The sequence below is a fragment of the Chenopodium album genome, chromosome 23 (assembly GCF_948465745.1).
Source record: "Chenopodium album chromosome 23, dcCheAlbu1.1, whole genome shotgun sequence".
NCBI lineage: Eukaryota > Viridiplantae > Streptophyta > Magnoliopsida > Caryophyllales > Amaranthaceae > Chenopodium > Chenopodium album.
In genome coordinates, this window is record NC_137856.1 from 1915985 (window position 1) to 1936630 (window position 20646).

The 20646-nt window shown below is 39.8% G+C and overlaps 1 protein-coding gene, 1 long non-coding RNA gene and 2 pseudogenes across 2 annotated transcripts; 3 read left to right on the top strand and 1 right to left on the bottom strand.

The window, feature by feature from the left end:
- The first annotated feature begins 744 nt into the window (after positions 1-744).
- Positions 745-3299, top strand: LOC145608666 (uncharacterized). Its single transcript, XM_081664275.1, has 3 exons — positions 745-1154; positions 1465-1589; positions 2882-3299. The coding sequence occupies exons 1-3, from the start codon at positions 836-838 to the stop codon at positions 3086-3088; spliced, it is 651 nt and encodes a 216-aa protein (XP_081520401.1). The 5' UTR covers positions 745-835; the 3' UTR covers positions 3089-3299.
- Positions 3300-11346: 8047 nt separating this feature from the next.
- LOC145606716 (uncharacterized) lies at positions 11347-11874 on the top strand. The gene is made up of 3 exons (XR_014105417.1): positions 11347-11369; positions 11453-11499; positions 11634-11874. It is a non-coding gene; the product is annotated as an uncharacterized LOC145606716 (long non-coding RNA).
- Positions 11875-13011: 1137 nt separating this feature from the next.
- LOC145609346 (H/ACA ribonucleoprotein complex subunit 4 pseudogene) lies at positions 13012-14963 on the top strand (annotated as a pseudogene).
- A 2023-nt stretch (positions 14964-16986) lies between these two features.
- Positions 16987-18292, bottom strand: LOC145608983 (cytosolic sulfotransferase 5 pseudogene; annotated as a pseudogene).
- Positions 18293-20646: the final 2354 nt, after the last annotated feature.

Sequence of the window (20646 nt, forward strand, 5' to 3'; positions counted from 1 at the left end):
GCTATAAAGCTGATAATTAAGCTCAAATCCTCGCCCCGATTGGTCCTCAGCAGTCGGGATGATCTTGAGTGACTCTTGAGTTGCTCTCCGTAGAGTGCCCAGCGTCTTCTTGGCTAAGAACCACAGCCATGTACCAATAAACATGCTCTTAATCCTTTTTTTTTCACTCATCCAACAATGTAAGGTGTTAGGTATATGTAGCTTTAATTTTTTATTACCGAGTTTTTTCAAAAAAAAAAAAAAAATCAATTCATATCAATCAAAAAACATTATTTATACGGTTAATGACCGAGTTTTTTTCATTTAAGATCAATCCATGTCATTATATTGATAAAATATTGAGAAGTAGCTATTTTATTCATCAATATGTCTCCAAATCAATGAAATTTGTTAAATTTGGTGATCAACTTGGATTTACCGATACAATACTATTCCAATTATTAAAAAAGGAACGAAGGATCAATTAATTCATAGTTAATTACATTACAATAATCAAACAACAAGAATATATCATACATAATTGGATTAAAAATAATTCCTTAAGACTTTACTTTCATGAAATTACACTAGAACATACATGATCCACGTCTCTACAAATACACCCGTTTCGATGTTCAAATATAATTTTACATGCAACGAGGATTGTTTTGGTCCTTCAATTCGTAAAGCATACAACCGGGTGTATCTTATACGGTTATACCAATTGAGTCTCTTCTTCAATGACAGTCTTGAGTTCTTGACTCAGTGTTGAAATTTTTAATCAGAGTATTACGCCATAACCAAATCTTCAACCTAAAAACAGTGAAATCACACAGAAAATAGGCATGCGCCAAACATGGTGAGTCCAAGAAGAAACCAAAGTTCAGAAAATTCTTTTCAATTCCAATCAAATTCTCTCTCTTCAATCCTGAATTTGTTGAAAAAGCCTCAAGCTTTTCCTTTTTTACTCTTAATCTTCCTTTTTCTCACTTGGGTTTCTCTCAAATTTCATAACCCTTCTCATTTCTCTCCTGTTCTTCAAAATCCTCAAAGATGGAGTAAAGAAGAAGACTTAAAAGCTAATTTGGTTAGGTTTCTTCCTTCTAAATTGGCTAAAGATAAAAGGGGTTGGTTGCTTAATCCTGTTTCTGCTGCAAATGATGCTGGTATTAATGGTATGTTCATAAATCTCTATCAATTTCTTTTTAGTATTAGAGAGTCGCAATGATGTAGACAGGATTCGATCCCAGTGTATAGGAAATGGGTTACTGATAAATTTGTGCTGTTTGTAACTATATCCTATGTTTCCATAGTTCTTATGATATTATGATAATCATTTTCTGCAGCAGGAGAAAATAGGAAAATTAATTAATTTGGGGTTTCTGCATTTTTTTTTAAAATTAATTTTGGCTAACTCATCATGCAGTTATAGATAATGGAATTGAAACAATGTTCATTGTTGGTGTTTCTTTGGTGTTTATTCAGGTGGGGCACTGTCCTGTGCTACAGTTCATGTTGGTGAAATCCGGCCCGGAGGAATTCGAGGGAATCACAGACACTATACTAGCAATGAGACATTTATCATTTGGGGTGCTCGTACAAAGTTTAGGGTATGCTTTTATTTCTTTTTGGAATGAATTTCTATATTATATTGCTTGTTTATGTGATAATAGAAAAAATGAATACCTTGGTTTTGCATTTGTACCATTGCTCTGTTGCTTTCTATTATATATATGTTTGCTCTAACCACTGAAATATTTAAGCTTCTTTGGAGCTGCTTTAGCTAATTCTGTCTTTAAACAATAGTTTGCAAATGGGATTGGGAGCAAATGTATCTTTTAGCCTCTTTCGGTGCAAATGTTCATGGAACAATAGTTTGAACTATATACCGTAAAAAGTCAAAACTACAAAACATGTTAAGTTGATTGTATCTCTTGATTCCTCTTCTCAAGGGATGGGGTTTCATGTGCTGTTTTGTAGTATTGTGGTTTTATCAATTTAATATGGACTGTGGACCTACAATTTAATAGTAAGGAGGCAGTGGAGTCTAATTTACTTGCTCCTTCTTAACGTACGAAGGCTACAATTGATTTTTGATAGTAGGGAGGAAATGGGGACTTTTCGACTTGTCTGTCTCAACCTTGACCTGCTGAAACCCTATGGATGATATTCACTGTACAGTGCAGTTATAACTTGGAATCACATGTATTTGTGATATTATCTCCTTATTTTGGATAGGTTTGACATCATTGATTAATACATTTTTGGTGACATTGATATGTTAAAAATATTTTTTATAAGATTAACTTCGACCTTCAAAAGGAGATAGATGTTAACTTTTTTAGTGGAGGAGTACTCAATAATACTGCATTGTTAAGAAATACCATGATTCTTTGATTTTTTTCCACTCACATGAATAAAGACAGATTTAGCCAATCGTCAATTACTATGTCACAAAATTATTCTTTACCTCATAATCATTACTTGAGATTAGGTGTTTAAAATCTTTCTAGATACATTCTTGATAGCAAATTGAACCTTTGATGGATCCCATTTTGGAATTTGCTTATAAGGTGAGTGATACCTGCAACCATTCTTTGTATGTTTGTTGGCAAGTTTTGATCTTTCCATGTGTTAAGATATATTTTCTAAGAGATGTTTAAAGACATTTCTCTCGTCTAATATACTTCAACTCTTCAAGTTGTTAAATGTTGGTTTCTTCCCTGTTATTAAGTCCCTTTATCTGGCTTTGTATTTATTAAATCAGAGAGGGATTATTGTGAGCATGATGTGATGTGATTTTTCTATAAGCCGGATCAATCATCAATGTCATATTTCGTGTTACTTTGGAGTTTATAATACTCCTTGTTCTGGTATTATAACTTGACATTGATGCATGCAGTTGGAGAACAGTCAAGTAGCTGATAAGGGTTATGCTGAAGTGGTAATTGGTGCAGATGAGGTTGCTGTTGCAGCTAGCCCAAGAGGGATAGCCCATGCGCTGGTGAATGTAGATCCAATAAGGACAGCATTCCTTTTGGGATGTCAAGATGAAATTGTTAACTATAACAGCTCAAACACTGCCTATAATATCTGGAATGATCTTTAACTTTGCCACTTTATTTGTAAATTCTGTCCTGGCTTTTTTTTTTTTTTTTTTTTTGAATCCTTTATGGCATGTCATTAGCGCTAAGGGCATCTTTCATTTTGTGATCTTTGTCAGGATGTTTCACTCCTTGGTTTTTGCCATCTTTTTGGTGGTTTGCTTTATACGGGTGAATTTGTAACTGTGATTTACTTTTATTGCATAAGATTACTGGTTTCATATCTCCAAATCTTGCTTTCTATTTTGTATGAGTGTTCTGTTTTGTGGAATATATTACTGAATTCTACTGTATTAGATCTTCAATTGGGGGGGTGGGGGAAGGGGACCAAATAGAACCTTTTAGCAAATTTATTACTATAAACTACTGTATTTGAAGTTTTCAATTGAGAAGCATTTGAGCTTTTATGTAATATGGAGTATTATAAAATGATTTTACATCTCCCTTTTGCTGCTCTTTAACTGATCTAATTATTCATTACATATACCACAACTGCTCATTTGTATGCAAAAAACTCCTTTGATCCCACTACTTAAGATCTTATTTAACAGCTTATTTGCTTTCATATGGTAAGATTTCTTATACTGAGGCATGGGATGTTAGGTAATGTGCATAAGACACCTTACCAAATGCAAGATGGTCATTCATGTAAAAAGCAAATAAGCTTTTGGTAATGGCGTTGTTCCAGTACCGAAGTGCAGCTGTGGGATCCCATAACGGATCTAACTTGGATGTGATAGATGCTAATTCATTGAGTTGGATTCCAACCCAGCAACATTGACTGTTGCACTTAGCTCCTTGTGATATCCATGGAGGCCAACATCAGGAAAGCTATGGTATTATTGCTCAAGAGGCTGAGCCTGGGACATGACATTATGTTCTCTTCAGTGGATGTGGGACTTCTTTCATCTCAGCAGATTGGCCAAGAGTCAATGACACAATCCTACTCTATGATGTTGACAAATTCTGGTACGTAATATGTTGTATCCAGAGTATCTGTTTTCTTTTCATAGTAAAGGAAAGTGTATCAATGACTCAATGAGAGAGTAAAACTGTAAGAGTACAAAAAAATAAAGCCTTCTTTTTTATGCTAGCACTGCATGTAATATATTAATAGTGGGGCAGAAGTGCCAATATATGGAAGTTTTCTGTTTGAACTAGAGAGTATGTTGTCTTTTCCTGAGTATCTTTCTCTTAGATGACTTCCACCCTGCCATGTATATTGCTTCATGGTTGATATTTACATTTTCAACAAGGTGAGAAACTAAGAGATCCTCTCATATGAGATAATTGAATCTCTGACAGTTATAAGCTGAGTGATAGCCTGTTTGTCCTTTTTACCAACTACAAGCCCATATCTTTGTTCTTGCCTTTCATCATATGCTATCTTCCGTCTGGTGTGTGCATCGTTCTTCTGTACAATCTTCTTTCTGTCACCCTTTTTACCAGAGGAGGAGGGGGAAGACGATTGTTAGGGGGGAGGGTGTGCACATTAGTCTTCTGCATTTTCATTAATATAAGTCTAAAAGAGATTTTGTTTCTTATTTATTTTACTATGTATGTCACTACTATGTCACCATTTATCTGATTTTTTGCAGCATTGCTGTCAATTTGTTATTTTATTTAATATTTGATGTGTGTGAAGTAGTTATATTGAGTTGATATTTCAGAAACTTCTTTGAGAATGTTAATATGCCCTTAGAAACAAAATAATAATAATATCTTATTTAAATGACCATAATAAATTATTCCATTCAAGTGTCAAAACAAATTGCATTGCCCCATCAAAGATGTCACTTGAATGTGGAATTTGCTGATTTTAAAGATTTGGGTTTGACCAACAAGTTGTCTGATTCTTCACTCCTGTCATGTCCGCTGGTGCCAACATCAGAGCTGCCTTAATCCGATTCTCCAGTAGGCAAAATATGAGGATATCCTGTTTTTCCACTTTAGTGGTCATTGTACACAAATTCCTTCAGAAGATGGTGACAAATTGTTGGAAAGAATTGCACAATGATTTCAACCTTATCCGACATGGTGACAAAGATGGTACAACCATACCACTGGTATGTTTGTATGTTTTGTTAACTTATGCATACTCTCTTCACATTTTTATTTGATTGATAGCCCCCAAAAACAAAATTCTCCTTCTGTTCCCCCTACTGTGAAGAAAGAAGATTGTCATCATGAGTGTTGTTCTGTTTTTGAGATATCCTTCATAGATGATGAAACCTGTTGTTGTTGTTGTTGTTGTTGTTGTTGTTGTTGTGTGTGTGTGTGTGTTTTGATGGGAAAATTGTTGTAGAGGTTCTGCATTGCACAAGAACAAATTGCTAACAATCTTGTATCTTGATGGCTTAAATCATACCATTCAGATACGAGCCTACTGCTAAGCGGTTCTGTTGAGAACAGAGGAGATTTCAATGGGCATGGCCAAATAGGTTGTTGGAGTAGTTTTGGGGAACCTACAGATGCTGTCCATTTGATGCTTAGGAAGCATGAGAACTGTTATGGACTGGGTCAACGGGGTCAACATCGCAAGACAGCCACCAATATTGGTGTATACGAGGCGCGCCAAGAAGAAGCAGCAAGGTGCAGCAGAGCCCAGCAACAAAGGGGAACAGGACAAAGTTAATTAATGGGAAAATAGGAAAGAAAGCAACTTCCTTTAATCATGTTCTTTGTGGGTTTCCATTTTGGTTAATTAAAATGTCACATGTATTAGCTATGCTTTGAGTATAAGTAGTGTAGTAGAATGTTAGACAGATTATGCAGAAATTAGACAAGTTCATTGTGAGAGTTGTGACCTCAAGTCACTGAGAGACTCATAGCCTAAAGTTATGCTTATCACTTGTAATCTGTAATTCGACCCTTAATCAATCAAATACTCGAGCTTTCCCCTTAATTATTGTTTCATTTCATATTAATTGTGCGTGAGAAATCTGGTCTATAACATCTTGGTATCAGAGCAGTACGATTCATGGACGGAAACACGGAGCAGCGGCTTAGTGCCGTGGAGGAGATACTCACCGAGTTGAAAAGTCAGTTGACTTCCATCGAAGACAAACTACAAGTGCAATCCCCGGGTGATAGCCTCACTCGAGTGGTCGCAGCGGCGGTCCAAGCTGCAATGGAGGAAGAACGGAAGAAAATCGAAGGCGCTTTGGAAACCACTCACACCAAACTGGAAATTCGCTTGAACCAATTCCGAGACGACATCAACAATCAGGGGGCCATAGACCGAGCCAAGGTCGCCAAATTGCAGGAAGAAATGAGAGCGGCGAAACAGAGTGCACCACAGCAGTCACTCAGACAACCGGCGCACCACCACGAAGGAGATAATAGCTTGCAACAGGAGGGTGAACGGGTGGCGACACCGGTAGGGGGTAACTCCGAACAGGACTCGCCTCCTAGAGAGGCTGGCGGGTGGCGCGGTGGAAGCGGGTGGAAAGGCGGAGGAGAAGGCGGCGGCGGCGGCGGCCACTGGAGACACCGAAAGCTGGAGATGCCCCTTTTCGAGGGTTCGGATCCGGACAATTGGGCAGCAAGGGCGGAAATGTATTTTGAGTTTTATGGGTTGACTGAGAGGGAGAAAATGGAGGCCGCGGTGGTTGCGATGGATGGACCCGCCCTCAAGTGGTTTCAGTGGGAGCAAAAAAGGCGGCCGTTTTACGGTTGGCCGGATCTCAAGCAACGGACATTGAACGAGTTCAGACCCGCGCACTCCGGCACCCTACATGAACAGTGGCTGGCGGTGTCGCAAGGAGGTGGCACGGTGCTGGAATACCGCCGGCGATTCATTGAGATGGCGGCGCCCTTGGAAGATGTTCCGGAGAGTTTGATGTTGGGGCAGTTCATTAACGGGTTGAGCAAGGTGATTAAGGCGGAGCTTAGGTTGCTTAATCCACCTAATTTAGAGAGAGCTATGGAGATAGCAAGTAGAATTGAGGAACGTAACAGGGTGCAACAGAATAAAGCCCCTGTTGCGAATTGGAAGGGAGGGGCCATTAGTGGGCCTTCAGCAGTTGGTTCGGCCCAAGGAGGATCTAACCTCAATAGGGGTGGGCTAGTCCAAACATACGGACTACCTAATAGCAGTAGCGGGCCACCCAGATCCTGGCCCAAGGCGCCCGAGTCTCAGGGTTCGGTCAACGTGGGCCGACCCAGCCCAGGCCCGGCCCAGAGTTCTACCGGAGGAACCCGACGCCTTACGGACTTCGAGTTGGCGGAGAGGAGGTCGAAAGGTTTGTGCTTCAAGTGCGATGAGAGGTGGGGTGTGGGTCATAGGTGCAAGCGGAAGGAGCTTAGTGTCTTGATCGTTAGTGAGGGAGCGGAGGAGGAGGAGGGCAAAGGCGTCGAGGAGGAGGTGATGGATGAACCGCCGGTGGAGGCGTCCTTATGCTCGGTGGTTGGGCTTTCCAACCCGAAAACAATGAAGCTAAAGGGTTGGGTGAGTGGAAGAGAGGTGGTAGTCATGGTGGATCCGGGGGCGACTCACAACTTTATTTCCGCTAAGGTGGTGGAAGAGGAGGACATTAAGGTGGAACGAGGTGGGGAATTTTTGGTGGCCTTGGGAAATGGTGACACGATCCGTGGAGATGGAGTTTGTAGGAGGGTCAAGGTGGAGTTGAGTGGGGGAGTCACGGTGGAGGAAGATTTCCTCCCACTAGCTTTAGGCAACACGGAGGTAATCTTGGGGGTGCAATGGTTAGAGAAACTAGGTTCGGTGGTCACGAATTGGAAGACGCATGTGATGAAGTTCACGGTGGAGGGGATTCCGGTGACACTTGTGGGCGATCCTGCATTAGAAAAGGCCCAAGTGTCTTTGAAAGCAATGATGAGGGTTTTGTCAAAGGAGAAACAAGGGCTTCTGGTGGAGATTAACAAGCTAGAAAGTGATGGGCCGAGCCCAAACCAGTCAGGCCCACCCGGATTTTTGGAAGGAATATTGGGTCAGTTTAAGGGGGTTTTCAATTTGCCACATGGGCTCCCTCCTCAAAGGGGCCATGAACACTCAATACTCTTGAAGGGTGGTTGTGACCCAATTTCAGTGAGGCCCTATAGGTATCCTCAGGCCCAAAAGGATGAGATTGAAAGAATGATCCAAGAGATGCTTGAGGCAGGGATCATCGTTCCCTCAAGTAGTCCGTTTTCGAGTCCGGTTCTCTTGGTCAAGAAGAAGGATGGCTCGTGGAGGTTTTGCGTGGATTACCGAGCTTTGAACAAGGAAACCGTTCCCGATAAATACCCAATACCCGTGATAGACGAGCTCCTAGATGAATTGCATGGGTCAAAGGTTTTCTCCAAACTCGACTTGAAGTCGGGTTATCACCAAATACGGGTCAAGCCGGAGGACTCTCACAAGACGGCGTTCCGTACTCACGAAGGGCATTACGAATTCTTAGTAATGCCATTTGGGCTTACTAATGCACCGGCCACATTTCAATCACTAATGAATGACGTATTTCGACCATTTTTGAGGAAGTTTGTGTTGGTTTTCTTCGACGACATTCTTGTCTATAGTAAGAGTAAGGAGGAGCACCGTGAGCATCTCAAGTTAGTGTTACAAAAATTGGAGGAGCATAGTTTATATGCAAATTGGAAGAAATGTGAATTTGGTGAGAGTGAAGTGGCGTATTTAGGCCACGTAATTTCGGAGAGGGGAGTAGCTATGGATCAGGAGAAAATCAAGGCGGTTCTTGATTGGGGAATTCCGAGAAACCTCAAGGAACTTCGAGGTTTTTTGGGCCTAACCGGGTATTACCGAAAATTTGTACATCATTATGCACAAATTGCAGAGCCTTTAACCTCCCAATTAAAGAAAGATTCGTTTTGTTGGACTGAGGCAGCAACTCAAGCTTTCAATCGGCTCAAAACGGCCATGACCACCGCCCCTATCCTAGCAATGCCTGATTTTCGAGAAAAGTTTGTGGTTGAAACCGACGCTTCGGGTTTTGGATTAGGGGCCGTGATGATGCAAAAGGGGCGCCCAATCGCGTATTACAGCAAGATTTTAGGGGTCCGAGCTCAAGGAAGGTCGATTTACGAGAAGGAGCTAATGGCTATAGCTCTTGCGGTGACTAAGTGGCGGCATTACTTGTTGGGTAGAACGTTCGTGGTTCGAACGGACCAACAAAGCTTGAGATTCTTAATACAACAACGCGAGGTGGGGAGTGAGTATCAACGGTGGATTCGAAAATTGGTGGGGTTTGATTTCGAGATCCATTACAAGCCTGGAGCAGCAAATCGCGTTGCTGATGCTCTGTCAAGAAAGGGGAAGCAGGGGAATGAAGAAGATGATGAGTTCTGTAAGATTGGGCTGAGTACGATGATCCACTCACATTGGGTGGATTGGGCCGAATTAGAAAGAGAGCTGGAGAAGGATAAATGGTTGGGTAGCATCGTGGTGGGCCTGAAAGGAGGGAAAGACGGGCCCAAAGGCTTTCACCTTGAGGGAAATCGAGTTTTTTATAAGGGTAGGGTTGTTTTACCCAGTAATTCCAAATTCATTCCTCTTCTCTTGAATGAATATCACAATACAGCCATAGGGGGTCATGATGGGGAGATCAAGACATATCTTCGTCTCTCTTCAGATTGGTTTTGGGCGGGGATGCGGAAGGCCGTCGGGAAATATGTCAGAGAATGTGAGGTCTGTCAACGGAGCAAATCCACCACCAAAAATCCACTTGGGTTGCTTCAGCCACTTCCAATTCCCGAAGCAATTTGGGAAGACATATCAATGGATTTTGTGGAGGGGTTACCGCTGTCACGAGGAATCGACACCGTGCTTGTGGTGGTTGATCGGTTGTCAAAATACAGCCACTTTATTGGGCTCAAACATCCTTTTAACGCTCTTAAGGTGGCTGATTATTTCGTGAAGGAGGTTGTTCGGCTTCATGGTTTTCCGTCTTCCATTGTCTCCGATCGAGATCAAGTGTTCATGAGTACTTTCTGGAAAGAGTTGTTCCGGTTACAAGGAACACACCTCAAGAGAAGTACGGCCTATCACCCCCAAACCGACGGTCAAACGGAGATCGTCAACAAGTGTTTGGAATCTTATCTCCGGTGCTTTATTGCGGAGCAACCTCGCACGTGGGCTAAGTGGTTGCCATGGGCAGAATACTCGTATAATACATCTCCTCACACCTCGACTAAGATGGCTCCATTCAAGATTGTTTATGGGAGAGATCCTCCTAAGTTGTGGCGTTTAGGAGCGAATGAGACGGTGGTTGGCAGCCTCGAGGAAGCATTGAGAGAAAGGGATAGCATTTTAGATGAGCTCCGTATGAATCTTAATCGTGCGCAGAAAATCATGAAGGGGAACGCTGATAAGAGTAGAAGGGAAGAGCAATTCGTGGAAGGGGAATTCGTGTTCCTGAAATTGAGACCGTACCGTCAGAAATCCCTTGCACGGAGGCCGTTTGAGAAATTGGCGGCACGATTTTATGGCCCTTTCGAAGTCTTGGAGAAAATTGGAAGGGTAGCATACAAGCTTCGACTTCCTGATAATTGTAAACTCCACCCTGTATTTCATGTTTCGCAATTGAAGCGTGCTCTAGGTGATCTCACCAGCCAACCCCTCATCCCTCACCACTTGTCTCCGGATTTGGAGATGATAGTCGAACCAGAGGAACTCTTGGCAGTTCGACTGAAGCAACAGGGCACGACTCAAGGTCTGGACGTCCTAATTAAGTGGAAGGACTTGGCTGACTTTGAAGCAACTTGGGAGGAGTATGAAGCTATCCAGCAGCGGTTTCCGTCATTCCACCTTGAGGACAAGGTGAAACTCAAAGGGGGGAGTGATGTTATGGACTGGGTCAACGGGGTCAACATCGCAAGACAGCCACCAATATTGGTGTATACGAGGCGCGCCAAGAAGAAGCAGCAAGGTGCAGCAGAGCCCAGCAACAAAGGGGAACAGGACAAAGTTAATTAATGGGAAAATAGGAAAGAAAGCAACTTCCTTTAATCATGTTCTTTGTGGGTTTCCATTTTGGTTAATTAAAATGTCACATGTATTAGCTATGCTTTGAGTATAAGTAGTGTAGTAGCATGTTAGACAGATTATGCAGAAATTAGACAAGTTCATTGTGAGAGTTGTGACCTCAAGTCACTGAGAGACTCATAGCCTAAAGTTATGCTTATCACTTGTAATCTGTAATTCGACCCTTAATCAATCAAATACTCGAGCTTTCCCCTTAATTATTGTTTCATTTCATATTAATTGTGCGTGAGAAATCTGGTCTATAACAAGAACAAAATGAGCAACCGCCACTCTTCATATTGGTAAGGGAGAGGTTGAAGCTACAAATATTTGCTCAGCATCTGTGCTTGTACTGCAGTGATAAAAATTGTCCTATTACTTTCAGGGCCAAACTGCTTAAGGTCGCCTGCTGCTGTTAGTGTTGTGCAGCAGGTATGTTCTTTAATTGCTGGTGGTTAATATCATTCACTTCGCACATGTAGTCATGCATAATACTGTAATGATTATTGATTAACAACTTGATTTTTGTGTGGTGCTTTGTTTGATTCCCGGTGGCTGGTCCAAAGGCGAATGCAATGGTAAGACAGGATGGTTTCCTTCGCCTTACGTACAAAGGTTAAAAGAAGTTTCAGAAGGCAACGTATCCTGGGCAAACCTTTAGCAGCAATAGTTTCTAGTTACCACTTAATTTTTGCTGTAAAATAACTTGTATAGCTTATTGTTTTTCATACAACATTCGCTATCACAAATTCATGGGACATCTACCATAATACTGTATGATAAAGATTTGTAAATCACATATTTAGAGAAAATGACACAACTTTTACATGATTGGCATGGCTCATAATCCACTGTGAGGTGTTTTTGATATATTCGCATCTTTCTAAGTAGATAGCTTTGCAATCTACAATGATACTTAGAGTTGATGATAAACATTAAACTTATATGAATACAAATCACCTATCTAGTTACTAATAAGAACCTAGAAATAAAAATATAAAGAATCAAGCCGTGAAATCAATTGATTCTGATCAAAACCCAAATAATCAAATTTCTTAATTTGGAGGGAAAATTGGGTTTATGTTGAGAAATTGTAGATGCTCTGAAATTGGGATTTGGCGTAATTTCTTCTGATCTCTTTAATCGATTGATATTGCAACTCTAAGCTTTGAATAAAGCTTCACGAGACTTGGATTGAAGTTGGAGATCAAACCTTTGCGCTCCATAGTTGCACGAGACATGATGGGAGTTAGAGCAAGGGCATAATCGTATATCCAAACGACAAGGGCATACGCGGAGATTCAAACACCAAATGTTATTGATATTTTAGGAGGATAAGAGCCTAGTTTGTTGGCCTAAACCGTTTTGGGTGGGCCATTAACATAAAATTTAGGCCCAAAGTCGGGCTGGGCCCGATTGGAAATCATTTATTTTGGGCAGGCGATGCTCATGTTTTGTTAAGAGAGTGCCAGAGGGGGTAATAAAGTAGCTCATTTTTAAGCCCACTTTCAACTGTGGTTAGTCGGTTTGAGAGTGTGGAACGATGTAGGGCATGTTCTTATTTACTGAACTGAGTTGAACTACACTGAATTGAATTGTTTATGAGAGAAGGAAATTAAGAACTGAACTAAATTGAACTGATTGGAGCTGAATTGAACTGGACTGGACTGAAATTAAGCTGAAGAGAACAAACCTGGGATGTTTCTTTAAGTGATATAGCAATATGATCTAGCCATGTTCTCGGGAGCATTCAAAAAATAGTAAAGAAAAAAGGAAGAACCTTTTGGACGTTTTAACTGATAAATTTCACTATTCCTAAATTACCCTTGTTAATTTTAAAAATTACCTCTCCTATTAAACCGGCCCGGGCCCTGGCCCGCCTAATAATCACTTCTAGATAAAACTCTACTCCATGTTCATTTTGTTCCAAAACCCTAATAAAACCCTACTCTCTCCAGTCTCCTCCAAACCTCATCAATGGCGGACGTCGGCTCAGACAAGAAGAAGAAGAAGAGCAAGAGCATCATCGACACCCCCAAAACGACAGACTCCCAACCCCAAAACGACACTGATTTCTTAATCAAACCCCAAAGTTTCACCCCATCAATCGACACTTCTCAGTGGCCAATTCTCCTGAAAAACTACGACAAATTGAATGTTAGAACTGGGCATTACACCCCTCTTTCATCTGGGTATTCTCCATTGAAACGCCCTCTTGCCGAGTACATCAGGTATGGTATTCTTAATCTCGATAAGCCTGCTAATCCTTCTTCTCATGAAGTTGTTGCTTGGATTAAGCGCATTTTAAGGGTAGAAAAAACTGGGCATTCTGGTACTTTAGATCCTAAGGTTACTGGGAATTTGATTGTTTGTATTGAAAGAGCTACCCGTTTAGTTAAATCCCAACAAGGTGCTGGAAAAGAGTATGTTTGTGTTGCTAGATTACATTCTGCTGTTCCTGATGTTGCTAAAGTTGCTAGAGCTTTGGAAACTTTAACGGGTGCTGTTTTTCAGCGCCCCCCTTTGATTTCTGCTGTTAAAAGGCAGCTTAGGATTAGGACTATTTATGAAAGTAAGCTTCTTGAGTACGATGCCGATAGGCATTTGGTTGTTTTCTGGATTAGTTGTGAGGCTGGTACCTATGTCAGGACACTATGTGTTCATTTGGGTTTGTTGTTGGGTGTGGGAGGACATATGCAGGAGCTTAGGAGGGTGCGGTCCGGTATTTTGGGGGAGAAGGATAATATGGTTACGATGCATGATGTGATGGATGGGCAATGGATGTATGATAATTATAGGGATGAGAGTTATTTGAGGCGGGTTATTATGCCGTTGGAGGTTGTTTTGACTAGCTACAAGAGGCTTGTTGTTAAGGATTCGGCTGTGAATGCGATTTGTTATGGTGCCAAGTTGATGATTCCGGGGTTGCTTAGGTTTGAGAATGATGTTGAGGTTGGGGAGGAGGTTGTTTTGATGACTACTAAGGGAGAAGCTATTGCTTTGGGGATTGCAGAGATGACTACTGCTGTCATGGCTACTTGTGATCATGGGATTGTTGCAAAGATTAAGAGGGTGATTATGGATAGGGATACTTATCCCAGGAAATGGGGGCTTGGGCCGAGGGCCTCGATGAAAAAGAAGCTGATTGCAGAGGGCAAGCTGGACAAGCATGGTAAGCCAAATGAGCAGACTCCTGCTGAGTGGGCAAGGAATGTGGTGCTTCCTACTGGTGGAGATTCCATGATCGCTAGCATTGCTGCTGCAGCTGAACCAGCAAAGGCAGAAGATGTGGTAGTAGAAGGGAAGAAGGAGAAGAAGTCAAAGAGGAAATTGGAGGAGGTTGATGGTAGTCCTGCTGGTGATGTCAAGAAGATTAAAGTTCAGGAAGAGGAAGTTGTGGAAGTCAAAGGGAAGAAAAAGAAGAAGAAGGAGGCTGATGAACCTGTTACTCCTGATGTAGAGAAGTCCAAGTCCAAAAAGGAAAAGAAAAAGAAGGATAAAGAAGATAAGGCAGAGTCAACTGATGAGGAGAAATCCGAGAAGAAGAAAAAGAAGAAGAAGAGCAAGGACGTGGAAAACGGTGATGCTACTGCTGATACAGAGGATGGAAGTCGAAGTGAGAAAAAAAAGGAGAAGAAGGAAAAGAAGAAAAAAAAGGATACAGATGCTGATCAAGAATAAAATAATACAGTTTTGAATTGAAATAGACCTTAGAATTGTATGTTACTCTGTATTGTTTTCTTCTCTAGTTATCTTAAGCTTGTTAATTTTGTAGTGTTTGAATGTATTCCATCGGAACTAGTTGCAGTTAAGATTTTGCTCGCTGAATGGGTTCTCTTGTGGCCTTGAGCTGGGCCTTTTTACTTATTGAGTTATGATAATCTTACCTTTTTCCATGCTCCCTTGTTTCATTTTCAGTACCAATTTAATATCATGATTGCTTCTATGTTGTAGCCTGTTGCTGCAATGTTCATCATGACAATCATGATCAAGAACATACAGTCTATAAATTTAGGCATGTAATAACTGATTATGTTTCAGACATGCCCTGTACCAGTCCAATCAATGCTTTTGCTGTGCCTTCCAGTTTCCCTGCATTAGAAATTAGAATCATAATGTTGTTTTAGAATATGCAAGTATTCTACTTTGCTGTTAGTTTTAAGCTTTATGGGAATTGAGTAAACACTTTGAACATAAGGCCTCATCATTCTCTCTTAAAATTCATTTTCGAACAAAGCTAAAAGAGATGTGATGGATAGGGAAAATGTATAAGATACCACTATTTTATTGCTGTTAGACAGACTTGGTTTGCAGTCTAAAGAAGGATGAGCAGAAACCTGAGTATTCAGATAAGGAGAAATCTGTGAAAAATGATAATAACACTAGTCTGCTGCAGGTAAGAACTCTCTTTCTTTTAGATACAAGTTGTAATTTTAATTTTGCATATGAGAATCACTGCTGCTGCAGACCTGATTTCTGCCTCTTTACTTTTTATCGTCATGATATTAGTTCCTTATCTCATGTGCATTTTGCTTTTACTGATCTTTGTTTCCACAAAAGGTTGTATTTTACTTCATATATGGAGTTGTTTCTTGCTATGGGCAAAGTTGCATTGAAAGAAGCCTCAGTTGCCCTTGATGATGTGCTTGGATATTGTATTTCAGTAGCTGCTGGGAGCATGACATAATGTAATGCCTCTATTACTGATCCGCAGCCTATGGGCTAGGTTGGGATGTGCTTTCTTCCTGGTCAAGCTAGAATCGTCACAGTTCGTCAATGTGCTCGATCTCAAGTAAGTCACTGCAGCCTTCTGATTATCCAGTATCCATGATGCTTTTATAGGCCATAATTCTAATACCCTCTTGGTCTCTTAGAGGAGGGAGTCTCAAGTCTTTAAACAGACCATTATACATAAAGAATTCAAGACGATGACTTCTTTGCTTGGTTTACCTATTCGGTATTCAAGTGTCAAAACAAATTGCATTGCCCCATCAAAGATGTCACTTGAATGTGGAATTTGCTGATTTTAAAGATTTGGGTTTGACCAACAAATTGTCTGATTTTCCACTCCTGTCATGTCCGCAGGTGCCAACATAAGAGCTGCCTTAATCCGATGCTCCAGTGGGAAAAATATGAGGATACCCTGTTTTTCCACTTTAGGTCATTGTACACAAATTCCTTCAGAAGATGGTGACAAATTGTTGGAAAGAATTGCACTATGATTTCAACCTTATCTTTGGTATGTATGTACGGTGACAATTTATTTATTTATTTATTTTTTTTTTGGGAAATTTGCACAAGAACAAATTGCTGACAATCTTGTCTTTTGATGACTTAAGTAGTCAAGTTGTACCATTCAGATACGAGCCTGCTGCTAAGCCGGTTCCTCGTACAGAGGAGATTTCAATGGGTATGGCCAAATAGGTTGTTGGAGTAGTCTTTGGGGCACCTACTGATGCTGGTTCGTTTGATGATTAGGAAGCATGTGAACAATCAGCAACCACCATCCTTCATACTGGTAAGGGAGAGGTTGAAGCTACAAAAATTTGCTTAGCATCCATGCTTGACTGCAGTGATGACAATGCTCCTATTAATTTCATGGGCCAAACTGCTTAAGGTTGCCTGCTATTGCTTGGTGAGTTCTGCTCAATTGCTTATGGTTATAGGAAAATTTAATTTTAGTAAATAAATCGCCTAGTTTTAGTGTATCTTTGACAATCTGTGCTAACTGCTCTGAAAATGGTATTTGTGGCATCATGAAGTTTGGTTTCCATTAATATATTGCATATACATCTGACACGACTAAGTGCTGTTTTTAGGATGAGCTCTTGACTCCTTGGTAATTACAGATTGATCTATTTAGATGTTGAATCCTGACTAGTAATTACTTGTTGAAATTATCAGCTATTATATGTGCTGAGATTATCTGACTCATAACATTACTCATACAATTGTACTTCAGAACATCAGGGAGCATGAGCATTAACACATATAATAGAAGTATAGCACTGTCAGTATAATAAACAAAGGGTAAAACAGGAAATTAAAAGACTGTACAAAGAGATTATTAGAGAATTTCATATAAAATAGTAGGAATAAGACCCCAGGAAATTTGAAAAAAAAAAAAAAAAAAAAAAAAGAAAAGAAAAAATAAAGGACAATTATTAAGGTAAATTAAGAATTGGTATCAGGAAGTTAATTTATAGGATAAACCAGTGCCTTCAAGTTTTTCATCCATGAGTTTCTTCATCCTCTCCACCATGGGAGGTGTGAAATGATGAGTCCAGTCCCCCACCTCGCCTTTCCTGAAGTATGAGTTTTTGTCAAACAACTTGTTAATTACACCACTCTTGTTAACCTCCAATTCTTTCATACTCTTGATGCTACACATCTCTATAATTTTCTGTATGACACCATCACTTTCCTCTTGGGAAGTAAATGGCATACCCACAAATTCGGCCAATCTCTTCAGCTGAACTGTGGGATCATCCTTCAATTCCTCATACTTGAGGAATAGCACCTTATCAGGGTGTTCTAAACTTTCCTTCCAATATCCGACAGCGTGATCAAAGAATGGCCCAAAAGGGATTCTATCCTCACAAAAAGCTTCAAAGAAATCCTGCATGGTAGGAGTAGGGTAAAACATACCGAGTATCATCTTGAATATATCCATGGAAAAGTAGTTCTTCATCACTTTCATGGAAAAATAATATAGAGAAACAAGTGTGTCCAAGGGATTTCTGGTGATGTACAAAATCCGACACCCAGAAGTCCGAATAGATTCAGGAAGTGACACATAGGGTAGATGTGTGCTTAAAAGTCTTGGTGAGGAAAGCTCATTAAGGTGATGTGGACGAGGATAAACAAAGGCCTTATTATAGACATCTGTCTCTAAGCTGTACACAAGCTCATGAGGATGATTTTCAAGGAGAGGATTTTGGTGATGATTTGCGGAGTAGTTGGCACGGTTAACAACCGCGAATAGTAGGGATTTCAACCAAGTGGTGCCAGTTTTAGGCAGGCTACCAATGATGAGATCAGTGTCTCGAGCATGGAAGTGTCTTTGAAACGCGATGACATTTTGGAGATGATTGTCATGGTACCAGTAACCTTGGTATTTCAAAATTTTGCTTCCGATGAAGTTAGCCTTTGGAAGGCATTGCTGAAGCTGTTGAACCTCCTTTTCAGGGACTATAATTTCTTCCTGTTTCTGACTTTGATTCATTTTAGATGAGAAGTTGGATGTTTAAAGTTGCTATGTATATATTTATACATATTAGGGACGACTAGGATGTGTAGGAAACTTATCCAAGTTATTTAGTGGTCAAAGAAACTTACACATACTAAATCATTAGCGTGTTGGACTAAGTTAATACAGTACTCCATGTAATTTAAAATATTTCTTAATAATTACTTAATCAATCAACTGGATGTAGATGTCCCAACTGTCTCCTTAATAATGCCAACAAATACATTTCTTGAAAATGACTTATCTAATAAAGCCAAATTTTATTAATGTAGCACAATTTTATGTAAATTTTTTTTTTAATAATTATATTGGATGCTTTCATCAAGAATCATTTAATGCTATGAATATTCTTGATGATTTACATGATGGCCAGATCATTGACAAGTCATTTTTCTTTTTATTTCGTGCACCTCGCTTACCTTAATTTTTCTAATTCTATAATGTACCACCTCTGTCTGGATTTAGTTGCCATACTACGAGTTATTGAACTGTTGATTCCAGACGAAGGGAGTCCTTATTATACTACTTTTTAATTTTCATGCCTTCCAATAGTAGAGAAGTAATTAAGAGGGTCAAAATGTTTATACCAGTTCATATACTCAACCTGCAATTTAATTCATCCACATTATTTTACATGAAACTAATAAATATTTCTTGCTAATTTATGGGGTGATAATTCTTGCAGGCGGAAGAGTTGTCTGGTGAAGGGTCACTTTCAATAAAACCTAGAATTTTCTTGCATCATTGGGCAACCCAGTTGGCAATCTAACAACACAATTTTCAGTACTAAATTATCCAAGGGTGAGAGGCTGAGCCTTAGGAAACATGGTGCTCTGCATGACTCCACAGGTCCCGCTATGTATCCTCGTTCTCACAAAGTTGTGCACAACAGACAATCCAAGTCGGGTATATAAAACTTTCTTCTTATCACTTTATAAGTGATAGAGTATATGAGTAGTAGTATATAGAGTATGGACTGCAATACTTTAACTCGGTTAGAATCAATCAAGAGTATTAACGATATAAGTTTTGATAATTTTGAACTATTTGCATAATACATTTGAACCATCTGATTTGGCTTCTAACTTTAGATAAATCTTCGCTAATTTCCTCTCCAGGAATTTCACACGCCTGTCTAGCATGTATTCTTCTTTATGTAGCCGGTTGACCCTGTGTTGTTTAACCATATACTGTTTCGTAGTTCTGTCAATTACAGTTCTGATGTACTGCGTATTTACAGTAATAGTAGCAAAAACCGGGAAGTAGACAAAAAAAATCAGGTGAATTTATGTTGGCAATATTGAATCTATTCAATAGACGAATTGAAGAATATAAGTTTAAGAACATAGTAGAGAGAAATTTTTCTTACTTTGATGTTGCTTTGAATACTTTCTACTAGTTCTTCAGTATACATTGGGTTTTCCACTTTTTTGGTAATTTTTTCTTTGGGAATGTCCTTTGCCTTCAGAAGCTGTGTTAAGTCTCTTAGTATAGTCCTTTGACTCCTTTCTGAAGATAGGTTAACACTTTTGTGTCGTAGTTTATGATGCAAGCTATGAAGCTGCATCTTTTATTCGTGCCAATACAGAATATATCATTAGTGACCGTAACTAGTTGAAGCAAAAGGTTAACTAATTTACTTTTTAAGGATAAGCAGTAAGTACTAGTGTATTGTGTTCTTGGTATAATCGGTGCAGATGTTGCTGCTCCTCTAGTGCATTGTTCCATTGATTTATCTGCTGCTTCAGTTCTTCGAGCTCTGACCTTTGTGACTTTAATTTGTGGGTTACTATATATTGATCTGTTACAATACCAAAGTACATTTAGTAGAAATGGAATATTCAGGCTGATCATGGGAACAAGCCAAGGCCTAAGAGAAGCATAGAGGTATCGGCCTTAGCCTAGTAAAATCGGGGTGAATCACAGTTTAGGTATGTAACTATGTAAGCTAGCCTTATTCTGATAGATTTAGGATCACGAACCAAACCGGGCTAGTTAAAAAGTCTGTTATGCTAATTAGATTGAAGAAAAGTAAACCTTTTTCCAGTACAAATCCATGCTTATCTTCTTGCATTCTGCTTCTAGTTTCTGTACCGATGGAATCGCCTTTCTGCTTTCATTTTTTGCAGTTTCTAGTAAACTTTTCATGATAATAATAGCAGGATGTATGATAAACAAACCAATTTTGGTTAGGAATAAAGGATTAATGAGAAAGGAGCAAATATAGAGGAAGAACTGATAGTATGTACTTGCTGTCCACGGCAAGTTATTCAGTCAACACCTTCAATAAAATTGTTCATGCTCTAGTTTATAATTTATACTTAGTATGT